Source organism: Typopeltis vanoorti, chromosome 1, assembly GCF_054136105.1.
Source record: "Typopeltis vanoorti isolate ZY-2024b chromosome 1, IOZ_Tvanoo_1.0, whole genome shotgun sequence".
Lineage (NCBI taxonomy): Eukaryota > Metazoa > Arthropoda > Arachnida > Uropygi > Thelyphonidae > Typopeltis > Typopeltis vanoorti.
In genome coordinates, this window is record NC_143549.1 from 145,352,352 (window position 1) to 145,376,125 (window position 23,774).

The 23,774-nt window shown below is 36.1% G+C and overlaps 1 protein-coding gene across 3 annotated transcripts in view; it reads left to right on the forward strand.

Moving 5' to 3' along the window:
* Positions 1–23,774, forward strand: part of LOC150110511 (arylsulfatase B-like) — a 318,735-nt gene that overhangs the window by 291,949 nt on the left and 3,012 nt on the right. For all 3 annotated transcript variants that reach the window (XM_090394336.1, XM_090394327.1, XM_090394344.1), the window contains 3 exons: positions 990–1,048; positions 6,275–6,389; positions 12,119–12,267. In XM_090394336.1, the coding sequence (XP_090250462.1) occupies positions 990–1,048; positions 6,275–6,389; positions 12,119–12,267 (323 nt within the window). The remainder of the gene's footprint in view (positions 1–989; positions 1,049–6,274; positions 6,390–12,118; positions 12,268–23,774) is intronic.

A 23,774-nucleotide genomic window follows, 5' to 3' on the forward strand; every position in this document is an offset into this window, starting at 1 on the left:
TATAATAGTTGCATCCATTCATTTTTGTATCACTTGCTATATGTACATCATTCACTCTTATTCAGTTTAATAAAGAGCTGGGGTATGGCCCTTTCCTCTGAATTAATCTTGTAAAAACCCCTCAGTAATTTGTATGTCTCAGTCTTATCACCCCTTTTCCACTCTGTAATAAATTAAAGAGTAGTACAGAAGATAGTATATGGTAGAGCTGGGAGAATGCAAATAAGCAGTAATGTGGCACAGAACCATGAACCCTCTACTTGGACTAAATCTGTTTAATTTGTATCATAATGTGATATTGAGGATTGAAGGAGATGATCTATTTTATTCTGATGATAATATCCAGCTGAGAAGGACATTAAAAAATAAAACTGATGTTAGAGAGCCCTTGAAGGAGGATTTGTATCAACCGACATTGGAGAAATGATCATCGTTGCTGCTTATTCAGTGTTGTAAGGTTATGCACGCATATCTGACTTGATATTATCAATTGTTCTGTTTTCTTATAAAAAAAACATGCAGCAACTACCTATCTAGCATTCATCTTTACTACCACTGTTCATTAAATCAACTTCCTTGTATATTTCTTAAAAGCCTTACCACTATTCTGATCACATATTAATGTTTCTTCTTTTTCCTTCCTTCCCACTTTTCATGTTCTGACTCTTTAGAACAAAAAAAAAAAAATATTTAAAAAAAATTTAAAAAATGCCAGTAGAATAAAGAAGTCATGCTGTTTTATTGCTAAGTTTATTTTTTGGAATACTGTAAGAATTTTTTTTCTCAAAAAAAGCTAGCTTGCTCTTCATTTTAAGGTCTTTTAAGTTAAAAATTAATCACTGTAATATTGTTCTAGTGATTAATTTGTTCTTAATTTTGCAGTATGTGATTTAACTAATAAATATAAAAGTCATCCATTCGTTTCCATAGTTTTCACCAGCTAATCATGTTATTATTTTTTATTATATTATATTTATTTTATTCTACAGCTTAATTCATGCAGTTGATTGGTTCCCAACTTTTGTTGATGCTGCTGGAGGAGAAACAGGCAAGTGGATTGATTCTAGATTAGTTTGATTGGAATATTTGATAAGTACGGAAAGTATACAAAAAGTAAGCAGGAAGTTTTTCAAGCTAGCTTCTTTTTATTATCATCAGACCTATATGGAGTCGTTAGACTCACTGTGGAAGTCCACATCCAGATAATTATATGTTATACTGTGCCTTTTAAATTCATACATTCACAACATCTCCATGTAAAAATTCTACTCCTCACTTCCTTGATTATCACATTCTTATGCAGCTTCTTATTTTTCTTCTTTTTTCTCTCCACCCCTTTCTCTAATCCCTTTGATATTATTCTAATAGAATGCTCTCAGCCAGGCTGGCATTGTTTTTATTGTTCTATTATAATTCTTATTTGATATTTGTCAGCATTCGCAGGTGGCCAAGATTCATGGAGAGGAATGTGAAGAGCTCTGAATGGATATTGGAGTTTGGAGAATGTTAAATGCAACAGATGAATATTACTAGATGGGGCAAGAAAACCTTAAGGAAGAGGAGGTTGAAAGCAGGCAATTCTAAATTACCTCTCTCTCTCTCTCTCTCACTAGCTTCCTATCTATTCCAAGTCCTTCAACCAAAAACAAGTTTACCCTGTACCACCCATTAAATGCTTCTCCAAAATCTCTGTATTATACATGTAATATTTATAGTTATCAATGGATATAAATATAAAAATTTATATCTATGCATAACTCTCTAAATCCAGAATCATGTATTTAATTTTTTTTTAATTTATAATGATTAAATTAGCTTACAAGTCTCTTTTCTCTGAAATCAATTCCAACAGTGGAGATGAATTTATTATGGAATATTCCATCTGTATATTGATAAAGAAAGCTTGTTTTTCCTACTCCAGAGTCTCCTAGGACCAGAAACTTAATAAGATAGTCATAATCTGCAACTGAACCACCACCCAGTAGCGCACTCAGGATTTAATCTTGGAGGGGGCCGAGCACTCAAGATTTAATAGTAATAAATAAAAAAAAAAATTTTAATTAGGAAAAGAAAATTTTCTAGTGTTTTTTTTTTTTGGGGGGGGGGGGGGCAGTACCCCTTGGCCCCCTCCCTGGGTGTGCCACTGTCACCACCACCCATCCTTGATTATTAAATACCTGCAAAATAGATTTTCAGATCTATCACTTCAATTATTCAGAAATTTTCAAGAAGTTAAAAGACTTATAAAATTAATCCACCTTTACATCTAAAAGGATAAAACAAATAATATAAATAAACACTAATAATGGTATCTATTATCACCCGATATTCTCCATATAAATGTTAAATATAGCACTGATGTTCTGCAACGTACATGTATTAGCATCTTTTTAAAAGAAGAATACCACAAGAGCTAAATTAATAGATCAATTATTATGACAGTGAGTAGAATTTATTTCTCTGTACTTGTCGAAACTAATTGTAAACAAAGAAGAGGTCCCTGAGTAAACTCAATTATGTAAGTGAAATTTTCACTCATAAAAGTCAGCAATGACTAACATGTATACTCAGGGAATCACCTTTCTTCACATAAATGGGTGGAAGCTGAGTATAATTTTTCAAACAGAAATGCAAGATATAATTGGGATGAGAGGGAAGTGAACATTCAAAGTACTTTTAATACATTTCACTCTTATCGTTCAATCTCTATGGAGTCAAAGATTCATCATGATAGGTCCTCACTGTCAAACACACCTCATCAAACAAGACACCTTTAATTATTATTATTATTATCATTAACATCTGACCTTCATGGAGTCAGAGAATCATTGTGGGAAGTACACACCATTGCACACAATGCTTATCCAACCATGCCTTAAATGATTCAATGTGTCTACATTCACAACAAACTCGGGCAATGCATTCCACTCAACACTTTCCATGGAAACAATTTGATCCTCCTCTGCTCATACCCTCTTTATACAGTTTCCAGAGATGGCCTCTTGTTCTACCCCCATCTCTCATTCTATGAAAAATCTCTTCCATGTCAAACACACCTCATCAAACAAGACACCTTTAATTATTATTATTATTATCATTAACATCTGACCTTCATGGAGTCAGAGAATCATTGTGGGAAGTACACACCATTGCACACAATGCTTATCCAACCATGCCTTAAATGATTCAATGTGTCTACATTCACAACAAACTCGGGCAATGCATTCCACTCAACACTTTCCATGGAAACAATTTGATCCTCCTCTGCTCATACCCTCTTTATACAGTTTCCAGAGATGGCCTCTTGTTCTACCCCCATCTCTCATTCTATGAAAAATCTCTTCCATATCAACAAGCACCTCTGTTGTGCAATTGGAAGAATGACGGTATGTTGCTCTCGTCATGACGGAGGAATCTTTATATGGACTTTTTCAATCGAAGGTGAGTTAGCCGATCTCATATGGAGGTAGCAGGGTTTTTCATCCTGCATACAGACAAATCGGCCCTTCAGAACACAATTTACAGACAAAAAATACTAGCTGTGATGGTGGTGGTGGTAGGCAGCTGATGTTGATGATTGGTAGTAGAGGATTGGTGTGGTGGTGGAGACGAAGAGTTGTACAATAGGTGGCCTCCCGCGATGAGTCTTCAGACTCCTTGGAGGTGTCACGAATAATAATAATAATAATAACTTAAATAATATTATCATATCATCTCTCCTCTGCTTGTCTGCTAATTTCTGCAATTAAACATTCTCATAACTAACAATGCAGAGTCATGGTATTACCTTTGATACTTGTTAATTGATCCTCTCTATAGTTTTTTCATCACTGTATACTAACCAGGTAACCAGATTTGTGTACAGTGGTCCATATGTAGTTTGATCAAGGCCTTCAATAGTTGCATACTTTCATGTCTCTACTCAACATACGAGAGTGGTCTGAAAAGTTCTCGGCCTCGACCATAGATGGCAGCAAGATTTATTTTTCTACGTTGGCACATCTGTCATATGTATCCATGTGAAATTGCAAGTCATTCTATCAGGTAGTTTGTTTTATACAGATGTCTGAAGCAAAAGTGTTGCTTGTATCCCTTGAAATGGATAAAACTGAGTATTGTGCAGTTATAAAATTCTTTGTAAAAGAAGGTTTAACGCCAAAAGAAATTCATTCGAAGTTCATAAAAGTTTATGGCACTCTTCGCCTTCGTTTTTGACAATTAAGAAATGGGCTGCCGAGTTTAAACATAGCTGTACCAACCTTGAAGATGATCCACATGAAGGACGTCCAAAAAGTGTAACAACATCAGAAATCATTGATCAAGTGCACAATATGGTATTGGATGACTCGCGAGTCAGTGTGCATGAAATTGCTGAGCCTATAGGCATTTCAAAAGAACGTGTATAACATATTTTGCATGAAGAATTGCAAATGAAAAAGCTTTGCGCAAGATGAGTGCCACGCTTGCTCACAACAGATCAAAAACGCACTCACATGAAACCTCTGAACAGTGCTTGGAGCATTTTAACAAGAATCAAACTGATTTTGTGCATCAAATTATTACAATGGATGAGACTTGGATTCACCATTACACACCAGAATCCAAACAGCAGTCAAAACAGTAGAAGAAACCAATTGTTCAGTGCCAAAGAAGACCAAGTCGATTCCATCAGCAGGAAAGGTCATGGCATCAGTGTTTTGGGATGCTAAAGGCCTTTTGTTTATTAATTATGTTGAAAAAGGAAACAATAACCAGGGAATATTATTCCGATCTTTAAACCAGACTAGACGAAAAAATTTTTGAGAAAAGACCTGGTTTGCAGAACGGAAAAAAAATCATCTTTCATCATCAACTATACCTGCCCACAAAGGTGTTTTGGCAATGGGAAAATTAAGGGATCTGCACTCTGAATTTGTGGAACATCCACCATATTCCCCAGATTTGGCTCCCTCTGGCTTCTATCTCTTCCCAAAACTAAAACTCTTCCTCGCTGGTTAGCGGTTTTCTTTGAATCAAGAGGTGATTGCAGCTGTAGAGGAGTATTTTGCAGATCTTGGATGGGATAATGGTGCTGGAGCATCATATAATAGAGCAAATTAGTCTAGCATGCCAAAGGAAATCCAAAACAATTCTTTTGATACATGACAAGTAAAAGTAAATAGAATAATGACTATGGACTTTTAATTTATGAGTGCAGATGGCAGTGAGGTAACAAAATCTGAGTAAACAGTTGAGTTATTGAATGATCAGTTTACAACAGTGTGCCATCCAGGTGGAGATAGAGATACTGCAGTACCTAATGTGAGAGGAGTGCTGATGTTAGAATAGAGGTAGATGAATTGAATGTGTTTAGGTTATTGCAGAATCTTAATACTAATATAGTTATAGCAGTGGGTGGAATGTCAGTTCTTGTATTACAAGAATATGCAACGGAATTGGCAAGTCATCTGATGACATTGTTTAAGTCTCAGCTTTGTAAGGTCTCAAGGTATTGAAAAGAGAGCAAAATCATTCTATTGCATAAAGGAGGCACCAAGGTAGAGGTAATAAATTATAGATCAATCAAGAGAGGTAGTTAGGGTATTGAAGAAGTTGATCAAAGAGAGAATTTAGGAACAGGTGGATGGAAATATGATGCTCTGTAAGTGGGGGAGAGGTGGCATGGTTCTGCAAAGGATGAGTTTCACCTTAGTAATTGACTCACTTTTTATAATAAAAAAAGTTCATTTGTATAAAGGAAATGGCTGCACAATGTCTAGATGTGACTATACACATAGACACATTTGGACTACTCTACACAGATCTCATTGCCTCCCTTGGGGATGAAGACAACAAGATCAGTGCAGAATCTGGAGGGGATCCAGAAGTGAATCACCAAGTAGTGTGTCAGGTCTATGAAATGCTTCTTTTGAAGATGGATTGAAATGTTTGTGGGTTACAATGACTAGATGATAGATCAAAAACAGGAGATATGATATAAACATATAAGTTATTAAAGATGTTATAGGTTTGATGCAGAAGAAATTTTTAAATTCATGACAGGAAAGGAGACAACAAAGGTCACTCCTGGAAATTGTATAAGGAGTACTTTATCATTGAAATAGTTTATAACAGGTATTGTATGAATGACGGCTAGTATATGGCTCCATGATGAGTCCATGACTCTGTGGACATGCCTGAGGCAATAACAGTATTATTAGTAGTATTGGTAATAGTTATTTCTTCCTCCCAATACTATTTTCATTTCATAAATTTGATAATTTTTGCTTTTAAGATACAAAGATGGATGGAGTAAGTCAGTGGAAAATGATTAGTACCGATGGACCACCATCCAGAACTGAATTTGTCTATAATATTTATGATTTGGAATATGAAAGGGCTGCTATCAGGTAATCTAATAATATTTTTCTTCATCAGTTTCAGTATATTATTTGAGATATTTCCTTATGCATAAAATTTTCATAAAGGAAATTGTACAATAAATATTAAAAGCGCATCTTTAATGCTACCCATGGTATGACTATAAATAATAAATTACATGATAACCACACTCTGTGATCATAAATTTTTTCTTTCTTGCTTTGGTTAATTTTCTTATTCCTTTTCAGTATTTTGTTCTTCCAGAAGTATTACTGAAAGTTTCCCTCTGATATTACTTCTTTTCATTAAAGTTAATTACTGTGGTTATCATGTAATTTATTGTTTATTAAAAGCACATACTTGATCTTTTTCTACCTAATAGTATAGAGGTAACACAGAAATCATGCCACTTCTTCTGATCTCTGGCAGGTATCTTGGCATTATTTCATCCTACTCCTCTCTCTCTCTCCATCAGTTTGTTTTGGATAAACCCCCCTTAAATGCAGTACATCTTCTTCTGGGTCTTTTTGCCTACTGTCTTGTTTTCCAGGCTCACTTTCAATATCATTTGTTCTCCAAAAGATATTGAATGTCCAAACTATCTAAGTTGTATTTACTGGATTTAGTTTTGAGTGGTTTAACTCTTTAAATTATAAAATTGTCTAGTTTCTTATCTTGACTCTTCTATCTTGCTGAGAAATCTCAATTTACTCTTGAAGTTGGTTGGAGTGTTTGGTCATTAATGGACATGACTCAAAGCTATAGATTAGTAATTTAAATTACTATTAGATTAGTAATGTAAACTGACCAGTCAACTTAGCTTAGTTTTGTTTTCATACTAATTTCCTTTTTACTTAAATTCCAGTTTAGAATGCTTTAGTCTTTCTGCTGAGAGGCTTCTGAAAGTTTTCATTTTTGACTGATAATTGACCTCAAATAAAGAAAGCTGGCTCTGGAGCTTAATTAATTAATGTGCTCTTCCTCTCTGTGATCATAATTTTTTTTTCTTGCTCTGGATTAAATTTCATATTCCTTTTCAGTATGTTGTTCTTCTAGATCATAGATTGCCAAACTTTTTCAGGCCACCACCCACTTTGCAAGACATAAATTTTGTAATGCTCCCATTATAACAGTTTGAATAAAACCATATTTCAAATATTTGAGACTGAATAAAACCATATTTCAAATATTTGAGACTGAATAAAACCATATTTCAAATACTCAATACTGTACTGTTGACAATTCTTCTTATATTCAGACATAATGAAGTAATAAAATTTGCAAAAATATTCACAAAATAAAAGATTTAATTTACACTTTGTATGACTCCACTTATCTATCACAACACCATTGACTCATCAATATGAGATTACTCGTAGTTGGCATATGAAACAAAATTCTGTCTGATAAGCCAGCTATGAGATTACTTGTAGTGACCTTGAAGATGTAAAAAGGGCTTGGCGTGTGGGAACAAACTATGCCTGAGGAGCGTGGCAGCGAACATGTTAAACTCATTCAGGTATCTGCATTCACCACAATCTCAGAAGAACCTTCTAAGATTGTGGTGAATGTAGATAATACCCCTTCACCTTATACAGCTTTCAAGGGTGTCCCCTTCTCCCATTCTATGAAAAATTTCTTCCACATTAACCCAGTAACTGCTCGTTACTGACTTAAATGTCTCAATCATGTCTAAAACAAGTTACCACCTTAGTCTTCTCTCAACCCTTTTCAATATATTCTCATCACCATGAAAATCATGGGACCAAATCTGTACACAGAAATCCATATTACTGTGGATATAACCTGATTGAGGCCTTATACAATAAAACTTCTTTATTTCTGCACATTAAGATCAGCTGCATCACCATAATCTAATGTAATGGCTTCCTAACTTGTGCAATGTGACCTCAGATCCTTGTCCACCACCACCACTCTTCTATGCTTAACTTCCTCCAAAATTTCACCACTAAGAGTAAGTATACTTTGCATCGCATTATTACCTACATATTTCATAACTGACAGTTCCATACTGTTGGCCATTCATAAAATCTATTCAAGTCCTCCTGTAAGACCACAACATCTGCTTGATTTCTCGTGACTTTCCTGTTTTACATCACATGCAGACAGTTGTATATCACAAATTAAATCCATCCCAATATTATTAATATACAAATTAAATAGCAATGGTCCCAAAACAGACACCTGTGGCACACTACTAATGACGTTCCTCTTCCACGAACTGCATCCCCATGCACAACTTACTCATACCTATATGAAAGCTAGTGGCCTATCCAACTGACTAATCATTCATCCAATCCATTCAATCCAGTTCAGCTACCAACTTGTGGTGTGGCAATATGTCAAAATCCTTTGCAGTATTAAATATATCACTTTATATACTCTCCCTTATCCAGCAGTTTTACCTTCTTATAGTACATAAGCAAGTTGGTAAAACACTACCTCCCTTTTAACAAACTTGTGCTGACAAGTACAAAGAATGCTGTTCTTATTCACTCACTTTTGTATCCTAGCTCTCACCAATCTTTCCAATACCTTAACTGAAACTCTAAATATGCCAATCATTCCATAATTTGTGGCTTAGCCTTATCACCCACCACCACCTTTGTGAAGTGGAGCAATTTTACCTTCCTTCCATTCTTTGGGACTTGTACTGTTGCAAGACTCTTGTTAAACAGGTAGGCCAAAGACTAATAGTAACTCCCTGGAACATTCCCCTTAAGAATATTTAAGCGCATGGATAGGCTTATGTGTTCGTCAGACAGGTTGTAATAGATTTAAAGGTATTGATATGAACACAGATGGATAATAAAATAACTATTTATTAACTTAAAAGCTAATATTTTGCTGGTATTATATCCAGCATCTTCAGAACATACAACACAAAGTTTTTTACAAATGCAAGACAACCACAATCTGGTGTAACAGTGGGGCTAGTATAAGTAACTGCAATTACTTATACTAGCCCCACTGTTACACCGGATTGTGGTTGTCTTGCATTTGTAACAAACTTTGTGTTGTGTGCTCTGAAGATGCTGGATATAATACCAGCAAAATATTAGCTTTTAAGTTAATTAATAGTTATTTTCTTATCAATCTGTGTTCATATCAATACCGTTAAATCTATTACAACATTCCCCTTAAGACGTGGTGATATGTCATCAAGTCCTATTGCCTTATTGACATCTAGCTTTCTTTTAACTCCTCATATACCTCTTAATTGCTCACCATTAAGTCTTCTCTGATTTTATTCTCTACACTTGAGATTCTGATTTTACACTGATGATGATGAAACACCCAGATGAAACTGCTCACCAAATAGCTTGACTATGTCATCTGCAGCAGTTACCAATCTACTGCTTTCATCCATGAACATTATCTTGCCATAATCATTCTTCTTTCTGCTAGGCACATATAGAAAAATACTCTTTAGGGTTTTTCTTTGGCTAATTTTCTAATTTCTGCTTCTATTGTACTTTTGCTATCCCTACCAACTGAGTCACTCTACTGGCTTGCTTTTTATGTACTTTGTGCAGCTGATTTAAGCAAGCCTTAACATTAGGAGCTATCGTGTCATGTTCTGTTAGTATCCTAGATTTCAGAAAATGAAATCTAGGATAGTAACAGAAATACAAGTTGCTAACTAAATTACAATGCATGGAGTTGGGTACTAGATTAGCGAGTTGGATAGGTGACTGGCTGTCAGATAGGTATTAGCAAGTTGTGTATAGGGAAGCAACTAATGAGAGATATGTAGTTGATTGCAGATGGTGCAAAGTAGGGAGAAGATTTTGTGGCCTTATAGGAGGATCCAAATAGACCATGTGAGTCAGTGTGATGTGCAGTTCAACATTGGTTTTGAAATTTAGTACACAAAGATGGGATACAGAGTATAAAATTAGTGGAAAATATCTTGAAGAAGGTAGAGGAAAGGAGTGATCTGGGAGTAGTTGTAAACAGTGACCTGAATTTTATGGATTGCATTGCTAAAATTGTGATTACATCACAATTATAGCAATAATCAGGAGGACCTAGACATGTAGAAGAGAAGAGTTTATAGTTCCATTATAAAAGTCCTTGGTGCACAGGTTCTGTTTCAGTTCTGGTCACCTGGTTTTTAAGGGGATGAGGATATCTTGGAGAAAATTCATCATAATGAATTTTCTCCAAGAGAAAATATCCCATAATGCAAAGCTCATATCCTTACAGACATGTATAATGCTATGCATTATAGGAAGGGTCATCACCCAGACTGGTTTCAACTTCCATTGAGGTCTCATCAGTGGGAGACAGACCCAGAAGTGATACCAAGGCTGAAGGCTGATTTCTTGGCATCTTTAATTTATAGTAGAACCAAGTGGAAAAACTTTTAACAATAGTCCAAGTGCAGTCTTAACAAGACCTTATAAAGAGGCAAAATGTCTTCCTTATCCTTACATGTCAAGATTTGCCTATGAATTTTTTCTCTCCACAGCTGTTGTGCAGGAAATGCTCTCGGAATAGTCTGTTGAGAACAGACCACTGCTCAAAGCCAGAAGCCTCTCCCTCAAGCTTTGCTCTAATACACGTGCTATAGTAAGGAGAAGGAAATGAGGAGGAGGAGGAGGAACAATCAACCAGAATTCAAACAAAAGCAGATAGAGAGAAATAAAGTAGAAAGCTTATGAGATGTTACTAACCTCTAGGAAAGTAAGCTGCAAGTCAACTCATCAGTTAGAGCATTAAATATTCTGAAATTAAGAAAAGTATGCGGTTCCATAAATTCTTAATACAGAAGGCCAAGAAATAAGCTGTCCTGTAAAGAATGTTTCAGACTTGTCTCTAAGAGCTTATGAAGAATTCAGTGTCCCACTTAATACTGCAGTATATGAATAGACTTTATCTCTCAGCTTGTAGCGCTCACACCTAGGAATTGAAATCCCCCACTTTGTGAACAGCAGTTTGAGTATGTGTGTTAAGAGTAACTAATACGTATTGATTTCTGTAAGTAAATAATCAAGTATGAACTTTAAATGACATGAACTGAAATCTAATGCTAAAGTAGAGGTAAGCAACTTAAGTTGTTTAAAGTAAAATGTTTGAACTATGCATTTAAGTTGCAGAGTTGTTAAATGTCATGTGCTTGTGTACTTGTTAGACAGGAAATGACTGTTGATTATATGTATAATTATTTATCTTATTTGATAGAATTTCTTATGTGACAGAAAACTAGCCATTACACAATTTCCTTTTCTAAATATTGTGCTAATTATCACTAAATTGTTGTTGTTGTTATAGTCACATTGTCATTCCTGAATTCTGACTATGAATTTTTTCTCTGTTTAGCTCAATACCCTTGAGCTAAACAGCAGAAGAGTAACCATCTTTTACAGTAATCAGGAAATTTACCTGTTTCCTATCCACTCAGCTTATAACTATTAAGTTTATGACCTGCTCAGCTCACAACACATGCCTTTGAACTTCTTACTGAATTCCATTGGAACATTTCATGGCAGAATCACCTATCTGTTCTAGTAACGAGCATAGCAGAATCTCATAGCCCATGACTCCAGACTTATGCTACTTTACTATATCCTGATTCTTTTCTGCTTGTAGTTTTTATTGCTTATTGTCTTTGTGTGTGCTGCATTAATTTCCATTTACTGTAGACTACATGATTAATTAAATGCAATTAACCTTGCTAAACTGAAGAGATAAAATTTGCCAGTAAAGATGATGATATACCTTTTTTTTTTAGATCTGGAGATTATAAACTAATTCTTGGTTATCCTGGTCTCAGTTGTGATTGGGTGCCAGTATCTAAGTTGCCTGAAGGAGTAAGGCTTGAGGAATCATGCAAAAAATCGGAAATTTCTGTAAATGGAACTTACTTGTTTAATTTAAAAAGTAAGCAGCAAAAACATTCCAAAAAAATAGTCATTAATTCATTTTGATTAAAAAAATTTATGTTCAGTTCAGCATCTCTCTCTCTCACCTCACTCACCCAACACATAATTTAAATGAGTAAGCATTTAAGTTATGTGCTAAAATTTTAGGTTAATTTTTCATTAACATAATGCATTTTCATAAAGCTCAATTTTTATTATTATTATTACATGATACCTTCAAAGAGTCACATAATAATACTGGGTACCCTCCCTCGATGAGTCTTTGGACTCATCGAGGGAAGGCACCTACACTACAACTCTGTCTCCACTACTACTTCATCCACCAACTGCACCAAACTGCTACTACCATCATCATCTACACCAATGCCATCTACTACCCACCACCACTAGTATTTTCACAGACAATCACAAACACCCATGCCCACAGCAGGATTAGAATCCACAGCCTTTTGGCTGCAGAACAGATATGCTAACCAACCAAGTGGTTGGCCAAAATTACCACTTTGTTAATGTTTTATGACAATAAACTTTTTGGGCCTTTTGATCCAAGACATTTTTGTCATAAGCAAAAGTAATTCAAAATACAGGGTGTTTCAAAAAGAATGACCCGATTTCAAATAATTATATTTAATAATGAAAATGTGGTATTGAAAGTTTATTTTTCACTTGGTTAGACCATAATAAATTTAGTTTAATCCTTTATCCAAGTGTGAGCAAACAAAGTTTGCGACTGAAAGTATCTTCAAGACTTGGGTAAGGTAGTGTGGTACAGTTACAAAATGTCTTCTGTTGACTAGATGCCATCTTCTCATTAACTAAGTGTAGTGGCTATTTGGGCGCTAGTAGTGTCATCTAGCAGTCGCCGTATCAAACTCTGGGCCAAGGCCATTCACACGGTACAAGTCACATTAATTTGTGGTTCGTGGTTGCAGAGATATACAATTTTCAAATCAGGACATTCTTCTTGAAACACCCTGTATATTAATTATTATACAATATTATTGAAAATGACTTTTGTCATTACATTATATTCAGCATTCTTTACATAAAATAAAATAAAAACTTAGAGACTATTATTATTATTAACTGTCAGATTTTAGGGAAAGACAATATACTAGAATATTAATTAAAAAACTTTAATTAATACTTCCTATATTTTGGTAATGTAACATTACTATCTTAAGGGAACATAAAAATAATGATATGTGCATGCAGGTACTAACACTAAACAAATATGGCTGAAGAAAACAACTGAAGTCAGTCTTAGAGTCCTGAATTTAGATCCCCTTAGTGGGCTAAATTGGGTTGTCTTGGCTGTTGGGCTAATGTTCTTAGAATGCAAGCTTCCCATATTTGGGGCAGTCTCATTTCATGTGTCCAAATTTGTTGAGGTTTGGCTAGTTTTTTAGAGCTGAGGCTGATTCCAGGAATAATCTCTCATATTTTATCACGATCTTGTGAATGTAACTTCATGGAGAGATTGAGAGCAGTTGATGATGGGGAGGAGAGACTGACTGTAAGTGAGCAAGAGGTGTATGGAGAGTTGAGCAGACTAGATGTTAATAAGGCTGTGGGACTTGATAATATATCACCACGTATTCTGAAGGAATGTGCTAGGGAGTTAACACCAGCCTTGACATATTTTTTTAATATAAGCCTTCCACTGGGTCAAGTTCCAAAGGAGTGGAAGGAAGGCAAGCTTGTGCTGTTTTATAAGGGAGGTAATCCAAGGTAATCCAAGTCCATACAAGGTAGAGATGCAAGAGGGAAATGGGGCCAGTGGTTTTGAGGCAGTATGGTGTGAGATAGAGGTGAATAGAATCAAATACTTGGTGGGATGTTGTTATAGACCTGGTAATGTGGATAGTGGTGATAGTGAAATGTATAGTCAAATAAGCCAAGCAAATAAGAAAAGGGTGATCATTATGGGTGATTTTAATTATGGCAATATAGACTGGAATGAAGAGATAGCAACTGGAAGTAAAGAAAATGAGTTTTTGAGGGATAACTACCTCAGACAGTATGTAACAGAGGGCACACGAGGATTAAGGGTCTTGGATTTGGTCATCTCATCGGAGGATGTAATTATCAATGAGGTATCAAATCATCCACCAATTGGTGAAAGTGACCATGAGGCGATTACTTGGGTGGTTGCCAGCAGTGCAAGGACCCCTGTGAAAAAAGGGTATATGTGGAACTACAAGGGGGGTGATTATGAAGAGCTCAGAAGACAGCTTGCAGGTGTAGCATGGAATGAGGAGTTAGCTGGAAAAGAGATCAATGCAGCTTGGGGGATTTTCAAAAAATATTTAGCGGATGCAATGTCTAAATGTATACCACGGGTGAGAAGGTTAAATAAGTTAGGTGTGAGATGGATGAATAAAGAGATTAAGCATGCAATACAGAGAAAAAGGGCATTGTGGAGGCAGCATAAGAGAAGTGGAAGTAACCAATTTCATGAGTTCTACAAAGACCAGGCAAGGAGAGTGACTTGGTTGGTGAGAGTAGCTAAATAGAGGTATGAACAGCAGTTTGCTAATGAAGCTAAAAAGAATCCTAGGGAGTTCTTTCGATATGTAGCCGGCAAAAGAAAGAATGATTATGGAAGGATGACATTGATTGGAGGAAATGGTATAAAGACAGCTGTTGCAGAATGTGTGGTGGAGATACTTAATGAGCAGTTCATAAAGATCTTTCAATCTTGTGAATGTGACTTCATGGAGAGATTAAGAGCAGTTGATGATGGGGAGGAGAGACTGACTGTAAGTGAGCAAGAGGTGTTTGGGGAGTTGAGTAAACTAGATGTAAATAAAGCTGTGGGACTTGATAATGTATCACCGCGTATTCTGAAGGAATGTGCCAGAGAGTTGACACCTGCCTTGACATATTTTTTTAATATGAGTCTTGCACTTGGTCAAGTCCCTAAAGAGTGGAAGGAGGGCAAGATTGTGCCACTTCATAAAGGAGGTGATCGAACTCAAGTATCAAACTATAGGCCTATCTGTGTGTCAGGTGTTGTGGTTAAGTTGTTGAAGAAGCTTGTGAGAACTAGGATCCAGAGTTGGGTTGACAACAATGGTATAATCTTTGATGGACAGCATGGATTTGCTAAAGGGAGTTCGTGTTTTAGTAATCTACTTACTTATTACAATAAAGTGACTGCTTCCTTGGACAGAGGAGAAGGATACACGGTAATATACTTGGATTTCGCAAAAGCTTTTGATAGAGTACCTCATGATAAGTTGACAGTCAAACTAGAGCAGATGGGGTTGGATATTAGATTAGTGCATTGGATTGGAGACTGGCTATCTGATAGGTATCAACAAGTTGTGTATGGAGGTGCAATATCCAGGAAAAGGAAAGTCACTAGTGGAGTGCCTCAGGGATCTGTTTTAGGGCCATTACTATTTAACTTGTATATTAATGATATTGGCGAAGATTTGAATGGAGATATTCAGTTGTTTGCAGATGATGCAAAGTTGGGACGAACCATAAAGAGTAGTGAAGATGTTGTGGCCTTGCAACAAGACTTGAATAAATTGAGTGATTGGGCAAGCAAATGGGGATGTGAGTTCAATGTTGCAAAATGTAAGGTTTTAAAATTTGGAAAACAAAGATGGGATGCAGAATTTATGCTTGGTGAGAATATATTGTTGGAAGTAGAGGAAATAAGAGATCTGGGAGTGATAGTGGATAAGGATCTAAAATTTAGGGGACACATCGCCAAAATTGTGAAGACAACACAAAGACTTCTGGGAATGATGAGGAGGACACTGACGTGTAGAAGTAGGGAGATTCTTGTTCCATTGTATAAGGCTTTGCTTAGGCCACACATGGACTATTGTGCCCAGATTTGGTCACCTGGTTTTCAGAAGGATGAAGAGATGTTGGAAAGGGTCCAAAGGCGACTGACTAAGGTAGTTTCTGACCTCTGGAATGTCGAGTATGAGGAAAGATTGAAAAGATGTAATTTGCAGAGTCTAGTGGAGAGAAGGAAGAGGGGAGATATGATAGAGACCTACAAGTTGGTAAGGGGTTGTTATAGGATCAATGGTGGAGAAGTTCTACAGCGAATAGTGGGAGATCAGGGGAGAACCAGAGGTCATCCCTGGAAACTGTATAAAGAGGGTGTGAGTAGGGGAGTGAGAGGCAGGTTTTTTCGTGCAGAGTTGTGAATGATTGGAATGCCTTGCCTGAGAGTGTGGTGTCTGCAAGGAGTTTGAATGTGTTTAAGACCCGATATGATGAGATGTGTGTGAGATAAAAGGACCTCCTAGATGAGTCTTTGACTCCATGAGGTCTTGTTTAATAATAATAATAATAATAGAACTCATGCATCAAATTATAGGCCTATCTGTGTGTCAGGTGTTGTGGTTAAGTTGTTGGAGAAGCTGGTAAGAACTAGGATCCAGAATTGGGTTGACAACAATGGTATTATCTTTGATGGACAGCATGGTTTGCTAAAGGGAGGTCATATTTTAGTAATCTACTTAATTATTGCAATAAGGTGACTGCTTTCTTGGACAGAGGAGACGGAGCCCAGTGATATACTTAGATTTCACAAAGGCTTTAGATAGATTACCGCATGATAAGTTGATAGTCAAACTAGAGTGGATGGAGTTGGATATTAGATTAGTGCATTGGATTGGAGACTGGCTATCTGATAGGTATCAACAAGTTGTGTATGGGGGAGCGATATCCAGGAAAAGGAACGTCACTAGTGGTGTGCCTCAGGGGTCTGTTTTAAGGCCATTACTGTTTAACTTGTATATTAATGATATTGGTGAAGATTTGATTTGCAGATGATGCAAAGTTGGGACAAACCATGAAGAGTAGAAAAGATGTTGTGGCCTTACGAGAAGACTTGAATAAATTGAGTGATTGGGCACGGGAATGGAAATTCAGTGTTGCAAAATGTAAGGTTTTAAAATTTCGAAAACAAAGAAGCTGAATTTATGCTTGGTGAGAATATATTGTTAGAGGTGGAGGAAATAGGAGATCTGGTGGTGATAGTGGATAAGGATCTCAAATTTAGGGGACACATAGCCAAAATTGTGAAGATTTTGGCTATATGTCCAAAATTTCTAGGAATGATGCAGAGGACACAAAAATTTCTGGGAATGATGCAGAGGACACTGACTTGTAGAACTAGGGTGATTGTTTCATTGTATAAGGCTTTGATTAGGCCACACATGGACTATTGTGCCCATATTTGGTCACCTGGTTTTCAGAAAGATTGAAGAGAGGTTGGAAAGGGTCCAGAGGCAACTGACTAACCTCTGGAATGTTGAATATGAGGAAAGATTGAGAATTTGCAGAGTCTGGTGGACAGGAGGAAGAGGGGGAGTTATGATTGAGACCTACAAGTTAGTAAAGGGGTTGTTATAGGATCAATGCTGGAGAGGTTTACAGAAAATAGTGGGAGATCAGGGGAGAACCAAAGGTCATTCCTGGAAACTGTATAAAGAGGGTGTGAGTAGGGGACTGAGAAGCAGGTTTTTTCCTTGCAGAGTTGTGAATGATTGGAATGCTTTGCCTGAGTGTCTGCAGAGAATTTGAGTGTGTTTAAAGCATGGTATGATGAGGTATGTGTATGATAAAAGGACCTCCCAGATGAGTCTTTGACTCCATGGGGTCTTGGGTAACAATAATAATAATAATATTTATACTTGCTGCGGTGTAGTAAAGTTCCTTTTTTCCAGCATATTAGTGCCTGCATGCACATATCACTCTTTTTTATGTTCCCTGATGATAGTAATGTAACATTACTGAAATATAGGAAGTATTAATTAAAGTTTTTTAATTAATATTCTAGTATACATTGTCTTTCCCTAAAATCTGACAGCTATGTATTACCAATGTATAAGTTTATCTACAAGAATTATTATTATTATTGCACTTTCCATGAGACTACTAACTTCCTATCTACAATTTTCCTCCTAATCAGTCTGTTATCTATCAAGATTCAACATTATCATATCTTATATTTCTATCTTTTAAGGCACTTTTTACCATATCAATCCACCTATATCTTGGTCTTCCTCTGGGTGTTTTTCCTGCCAACCTGGCAGAGAACACTTTTTTGCTAATTCCTTTTGCTAATCCCTTCAAATCCTGGGGACCAAATTTGAACACAGTAGACCACCAGGATTTGTCTGATGAAGGGGCTTTATATAATAGATGACAATTCTTTTATCAATTTTTTGTAGCCCAGTTTCATCAGTGTAGTACACAGCTGGTAATGACTTCATCCTAAAATGCATAGCCTATTAATTTGCTATTAAATGGACAGCCATTCTCCTTTCCCCCAAACTGTCAGTCTATTTAAATCATCCTGCAAGATCCACACATTATCTTCATTAACTATTGCTCTGCCTAGTTCTGTATCATCAGCAAATGACCTATTTCCCCTCAGGTTATCTCTCCTATATCAATAATGTGCAAACCAAACATCAGGGGTCGAGTACATAACTCTGCAGCACACTGCTAGTCACAGGCCCTTCCTGAATGAATCAGTATTCACATCACCAGCTTCATATTATTATTGTTATTATTATTATTACCCTCTCCCCCATGGAGTCAAAGACTCATTGCAGAAGGTCCCTTTGTCATACACACAGCTCATCATTCTGTGCCTTAAATACATTCAAATTCTCTGCAAACACCATACTCTCAGTCAATGCATTCCAATCATTCACAACTCTCCATGCAAAAAATTTGCTTCTCACTCCCTTGTTCACAGGCTATATATAGATTCTAGGGATGACCTCTTTTCAAGAGGTCATCCCTCTTTTCTCCCCAATCTACCATTTTATGAAAAGTCTCTTCAATGTTAGTCCTATAACAACCACTTACCATCTTGTATGTTTCTATCATATCACCCCTCTTCTTCCTATCCACTAGATTCTGCAAATTGCATCTTCTCAATCTTTCTTCATGATCAACGTTCAGAGACCAGAAACTACCTTAGTCAATCGCCTCTGGACTCTTTACAATATCTTTTCATCCTTTTGAAAATCAGGTGACCAAATTTGTGTACAGTAGTCCATATTTGGCCTAATCAAGGCCTTATACAATAGAACCAGAATCTCCTTGCTACTCTAAGTCAGTATTTTGTGCATCATTGCCAGAATTTATTGCGTTGTCCTCACAATTTTGTAAGTGCATCTTTTAAATTTCATATCCTATCTTTGTTTTCCAAATTTTAAAACCTTACATTTTGCAACTTTGAACTGGTATCCCCACTACCATGCCCATTCATTTAGTCTATTCAAGTCTTCTTATAAGGCCACAACATTTGCTCTACTTCTCGTAGTTCTTCCCAACTTTTTATCATATGCAAAAAAGTGAATATCCCCATTCAAATCTAATCTTCCCCTTTATCATTAACATATAGGTTAAACAGCAATGGCCTTAAAACAGACTTCTGAGGTGCACCACTTGTGACTTTCCTCTTCCAGGATATTGCTCTCTCATACACAACTTGCTGATACCTATCAGATAATCAATCTCCACTCCAATATACTAGTTTAATATTCAACCTCCATCTGCTCTAGTTTGACTATCAACTTCCTCCTCCAGTTCACATAACAGAGTTTCATGAGGTATTCTGTCAAATGCCTTTACAAAGTCCAGCATTATCATCATCATGTAGCCATTCCTTTTATCTGTCACGTTTATTATAAAAAAAGAAGTGAGTTACTGAAGCATGACTGACTCTTCACAAAACAATACTGACCCTCATATAGTATCCAATTCCTTTTAAAACTTTTCATTTTAAAATTCTCACATGCCTGAATTTTGTCCTTAAAATTCAGGCAAAAACAGCTCAATATCTTAACCACCACCACCACCACTCTTGAGATACTGATCATTCAATAATTTGCTTCCTTTATGCAATGGAACTATTTTTTCTCTCTTTCCACTCACCCTGATTTGAGACTTAAATTAAACAATTTGTTATACAAACTGTCAGTTTCCTAGCACATTCTCACAATAAAAGAAGCTGATAAGATGTGTTGCATGTATTTGAGATAAGAATGGAGTTATACATTCATTTTTTTTTTCCACCACCCTCAATCTAAACAATAATGATGGTCTAAAAATCCCATACATATGGAAGGCATATATTCGTCTCACGAATCCTTCCTCTCTAAGAACAACTATAAACAGGACTCTAGAAAATCCAGGATCCTAAATCCATAATAACAACTTTAATACTGAAAAATAGGACATCACTGTTAATGGGGGGGGGGGGATCTATAAGAAAGTTTATTCATGTTGTAATCTATAAAAAAATTTTTTTTTTTTTTAAATCAAAAATAACGATTGTAATAATAGAAATAGGACATCACTCTTACTGGAAGGAAAACCATCTGTAAGCAAGAATATTTATTCATGTAATCAAAAATTAAATTAGCTTGATGTAATTTTTGTTTTTTTCCCACTAGAGGTCTTGCCAGTGAGTAGCATGTGATCAAATAATTGTTTCTCTAGCTTACAGTTTGAAATGTAATGCACCTTGTCTTGTATATTTATGTATGCTCCAGATGATGATCTTGATATGAAGATCGAAACGTCGGAATAATAAAAAGAGTTATTCTAACACGGTTGTAGAATCCATAATTACAAAAATGAATGCTGATCACCGTGTTGCACTAAAAGAAAGGATAATGGAGTTATACAAATTGCATTTGAATGGCTTTCGAGTGAATGAACTGTAGAAACTTTTGCTAGATGTTTAGATGCTAGATATTTAGTTGGATTTTGCTATAGGTCAGGGAATGTGGAAGATGGTAATGAATAAATGTATAAGCAACTTGGGTTAGTGAAAAAGTGAAGGGTGCTTATTTTGGGTGGTTTTAATTATGGCAGTATAGATTGGATTGAAGAGATAGTATTTGGGAATAAGGAATATGAATGCCTCGAGTTCTTGAGTGACAGCTATCTTAGGCATTATGTAAAGGTGGGTATGTGAGGATTGAGAGGTTTAGATAATTTCATTAGAGGATGTTGATTGTGAGTGAGGTTTTGCACTTCCCTCTGGTTGGTGAGTGTAATCATGAAGTCATCACCTTAGTTGTGGCTAGCAATATGAAAACTTCTGTGAGGAAAGAATATATGTGGAATTACGACGCTGGTGATTATGAAAATCTTAGGAGACAGCTTGGAGCTATAGCATGGAATACGGAGTTGAGAAGAAAATAAATAAATAAATGCTGCCTCGGAACTGACAAAGAGATACTTAACAGCATTAGTGTGTGTGAATGTATTCTGAAGGTCAAAAGGCTGGATAAGGAAGGCATCAAATGGATGAATAAGGGGATTAAACATGAAATCTAGAAAAGAAGGCACTTTGGAGGCAGCACAAGATGAATAATGTTGGAAGTTTATTTTCCACTTGGTTAGACTATAATTTAGTTTAATCCTTTACCCAAGTGTAAGCAAACAAAGTTTGCTCCTGAAGTATCTTCAGGACTGAGGCAACTCATAGTAAAGGTGGACCAAGCTCTCATCCCCCATAATGCAAAGCACATCTCCTTGCGGACAAGTATAATGCTATGCATTAAGGGAAGGGCCACTACCCAGACAGTTTCGACCTTTATTGAGGTCTCGTCAGTGGGAGCCAGACCCAGAAGGGGTGATACTAAGGCAGAAGCAATGGAGAAGTCATATTTACTTATATGAGTTGTCGAAAGGTGTACCACCTTGTCTAAACAAGGAGTGATGAGAGCTTGGTCCACCTTTACTACGAGTTGCCTCAGTCCTGAAGATACTCCAGGCACAAACTTTGTTTACTTACACTTGGGTAAAGGATTAAACTAATTAATTATAGTCTAACCAAGTGGAATATAAACTTCCAACATCTTTCTCTAAATCCAGAGTAAATTAATAATATGGTGGTACACCTTTTGGCAACTTGTATAATAAATATGACCTCTCCATTGCCTTAGTATCACCCCTTCTGGATCTGGTGCCCACTGACGAGACCTCAGTAAAGGTCGAAACCGGTCTGGGTAGTGTCCCTTCCCTTAATGCATAGCATTATACATGTCTGCAAGGAGATGTGCTTTGCATTATGGGAGATACTGAGACAAGGAGTGATGAGAGCTTGGTCCACCTTTACTATGAGTTGCCTCAGTCCTGAAGATACTTCAGGTGCAAACTTTATTTGCTTACACTTGGGTAAAGGATTAAACTAAATTTATTATAAGATGAACGAATAATGGTAATAATTGGTTCATGGACAATTCATTGTGAGAAAATTCATCGCAGAGACAATTCATCGACAGAAAAATTTATCGCAGAAAAAATTCATGACGTGATGAATGAATTTTTTCCATTATTTGCTAGAAAATTGAAATGATATTGCATTGATATACAGATATATGAAAAGTAAATGCACAGCAAGATAAATTTCACAAAATATAGTTTTTATGTTTTATTGTTTATATTTTAGTTAGATTTTCATAATATTTTTATTCTTATACAATGAAAATATTATATTATTGATCAGTGAGTTTCCTAATTTTGGTTTCATCTTAAAAAAGTTGTAAATATTTTTTATTACTTAAATACTGCAGGTTTTGCTGATGAAATATTAATATATACAAAACTGGAATAGGTATAGGAAGAAAGGACATTACATTTAGGAATATTTATTCTGCGAACTGTTCATTATATTTCTGCACACTTAGACACCCATCCAGATGTCATACTCTTATATATATACACGAGGGTGGTCTGAAAAGTGCTTGGCCTAACAATGAAAAAACGAATTTATAATTTCAAAATTATTTTTATTTTTCAATATAATCTCCCTTAAGACTAACACATTTATTCCAGTGATGCTTCAGCTGTATTATCCCATCCATGTAGTGGTTCTCAGTAAGATCTGCAACATACCCATCTACAGCTGCATCACCCCCTTGATTTGAAGAAAAACGCTGACCAGCAAGGAAGATTTATTGTTTTAGGAATAGACAGAAGTCAGAGAGAGCCAATTTTGTGGAATAACGTGCATGTTACAACAATTCATAGTGCAGATCCCTTAATTTTCCTATTGCCAAAATACCTTTGTGGGCAGGTGCATTGTCCTGATGAAAGGTGATTTTTTTCTTCTGCAAACGGGGTCTTTTCTCACAAACTTTCTGGTCTAGTCTAGTTAAAAGATGGGAATAATATTCTCTGGTTATTATTTTACATGTTTCAATAATAAACAAAATGCCTGCTGATGGAACTGACTTTGTCTTCTTTGGCGCTGAACAACTGGCTTCTGTTCGCTGTTTCGACTACTGTCTGGATTCTGGTGTATAATGGTGAATCCAAGTCTCATCTGTAGTAAAAAATCGACTCACAAAATCAGTATTATTCTTGTTAAAACACTCCAAGCACTGTTCAGAGATTTTTATGCGAGTGAGTTTTTGATCTGCTGCTGTGCGTTTTTGATCTGCTTTGATTTGCACCCATCTTGCGCAAAGCTTTTTCATTTGCAATTCTTCATGC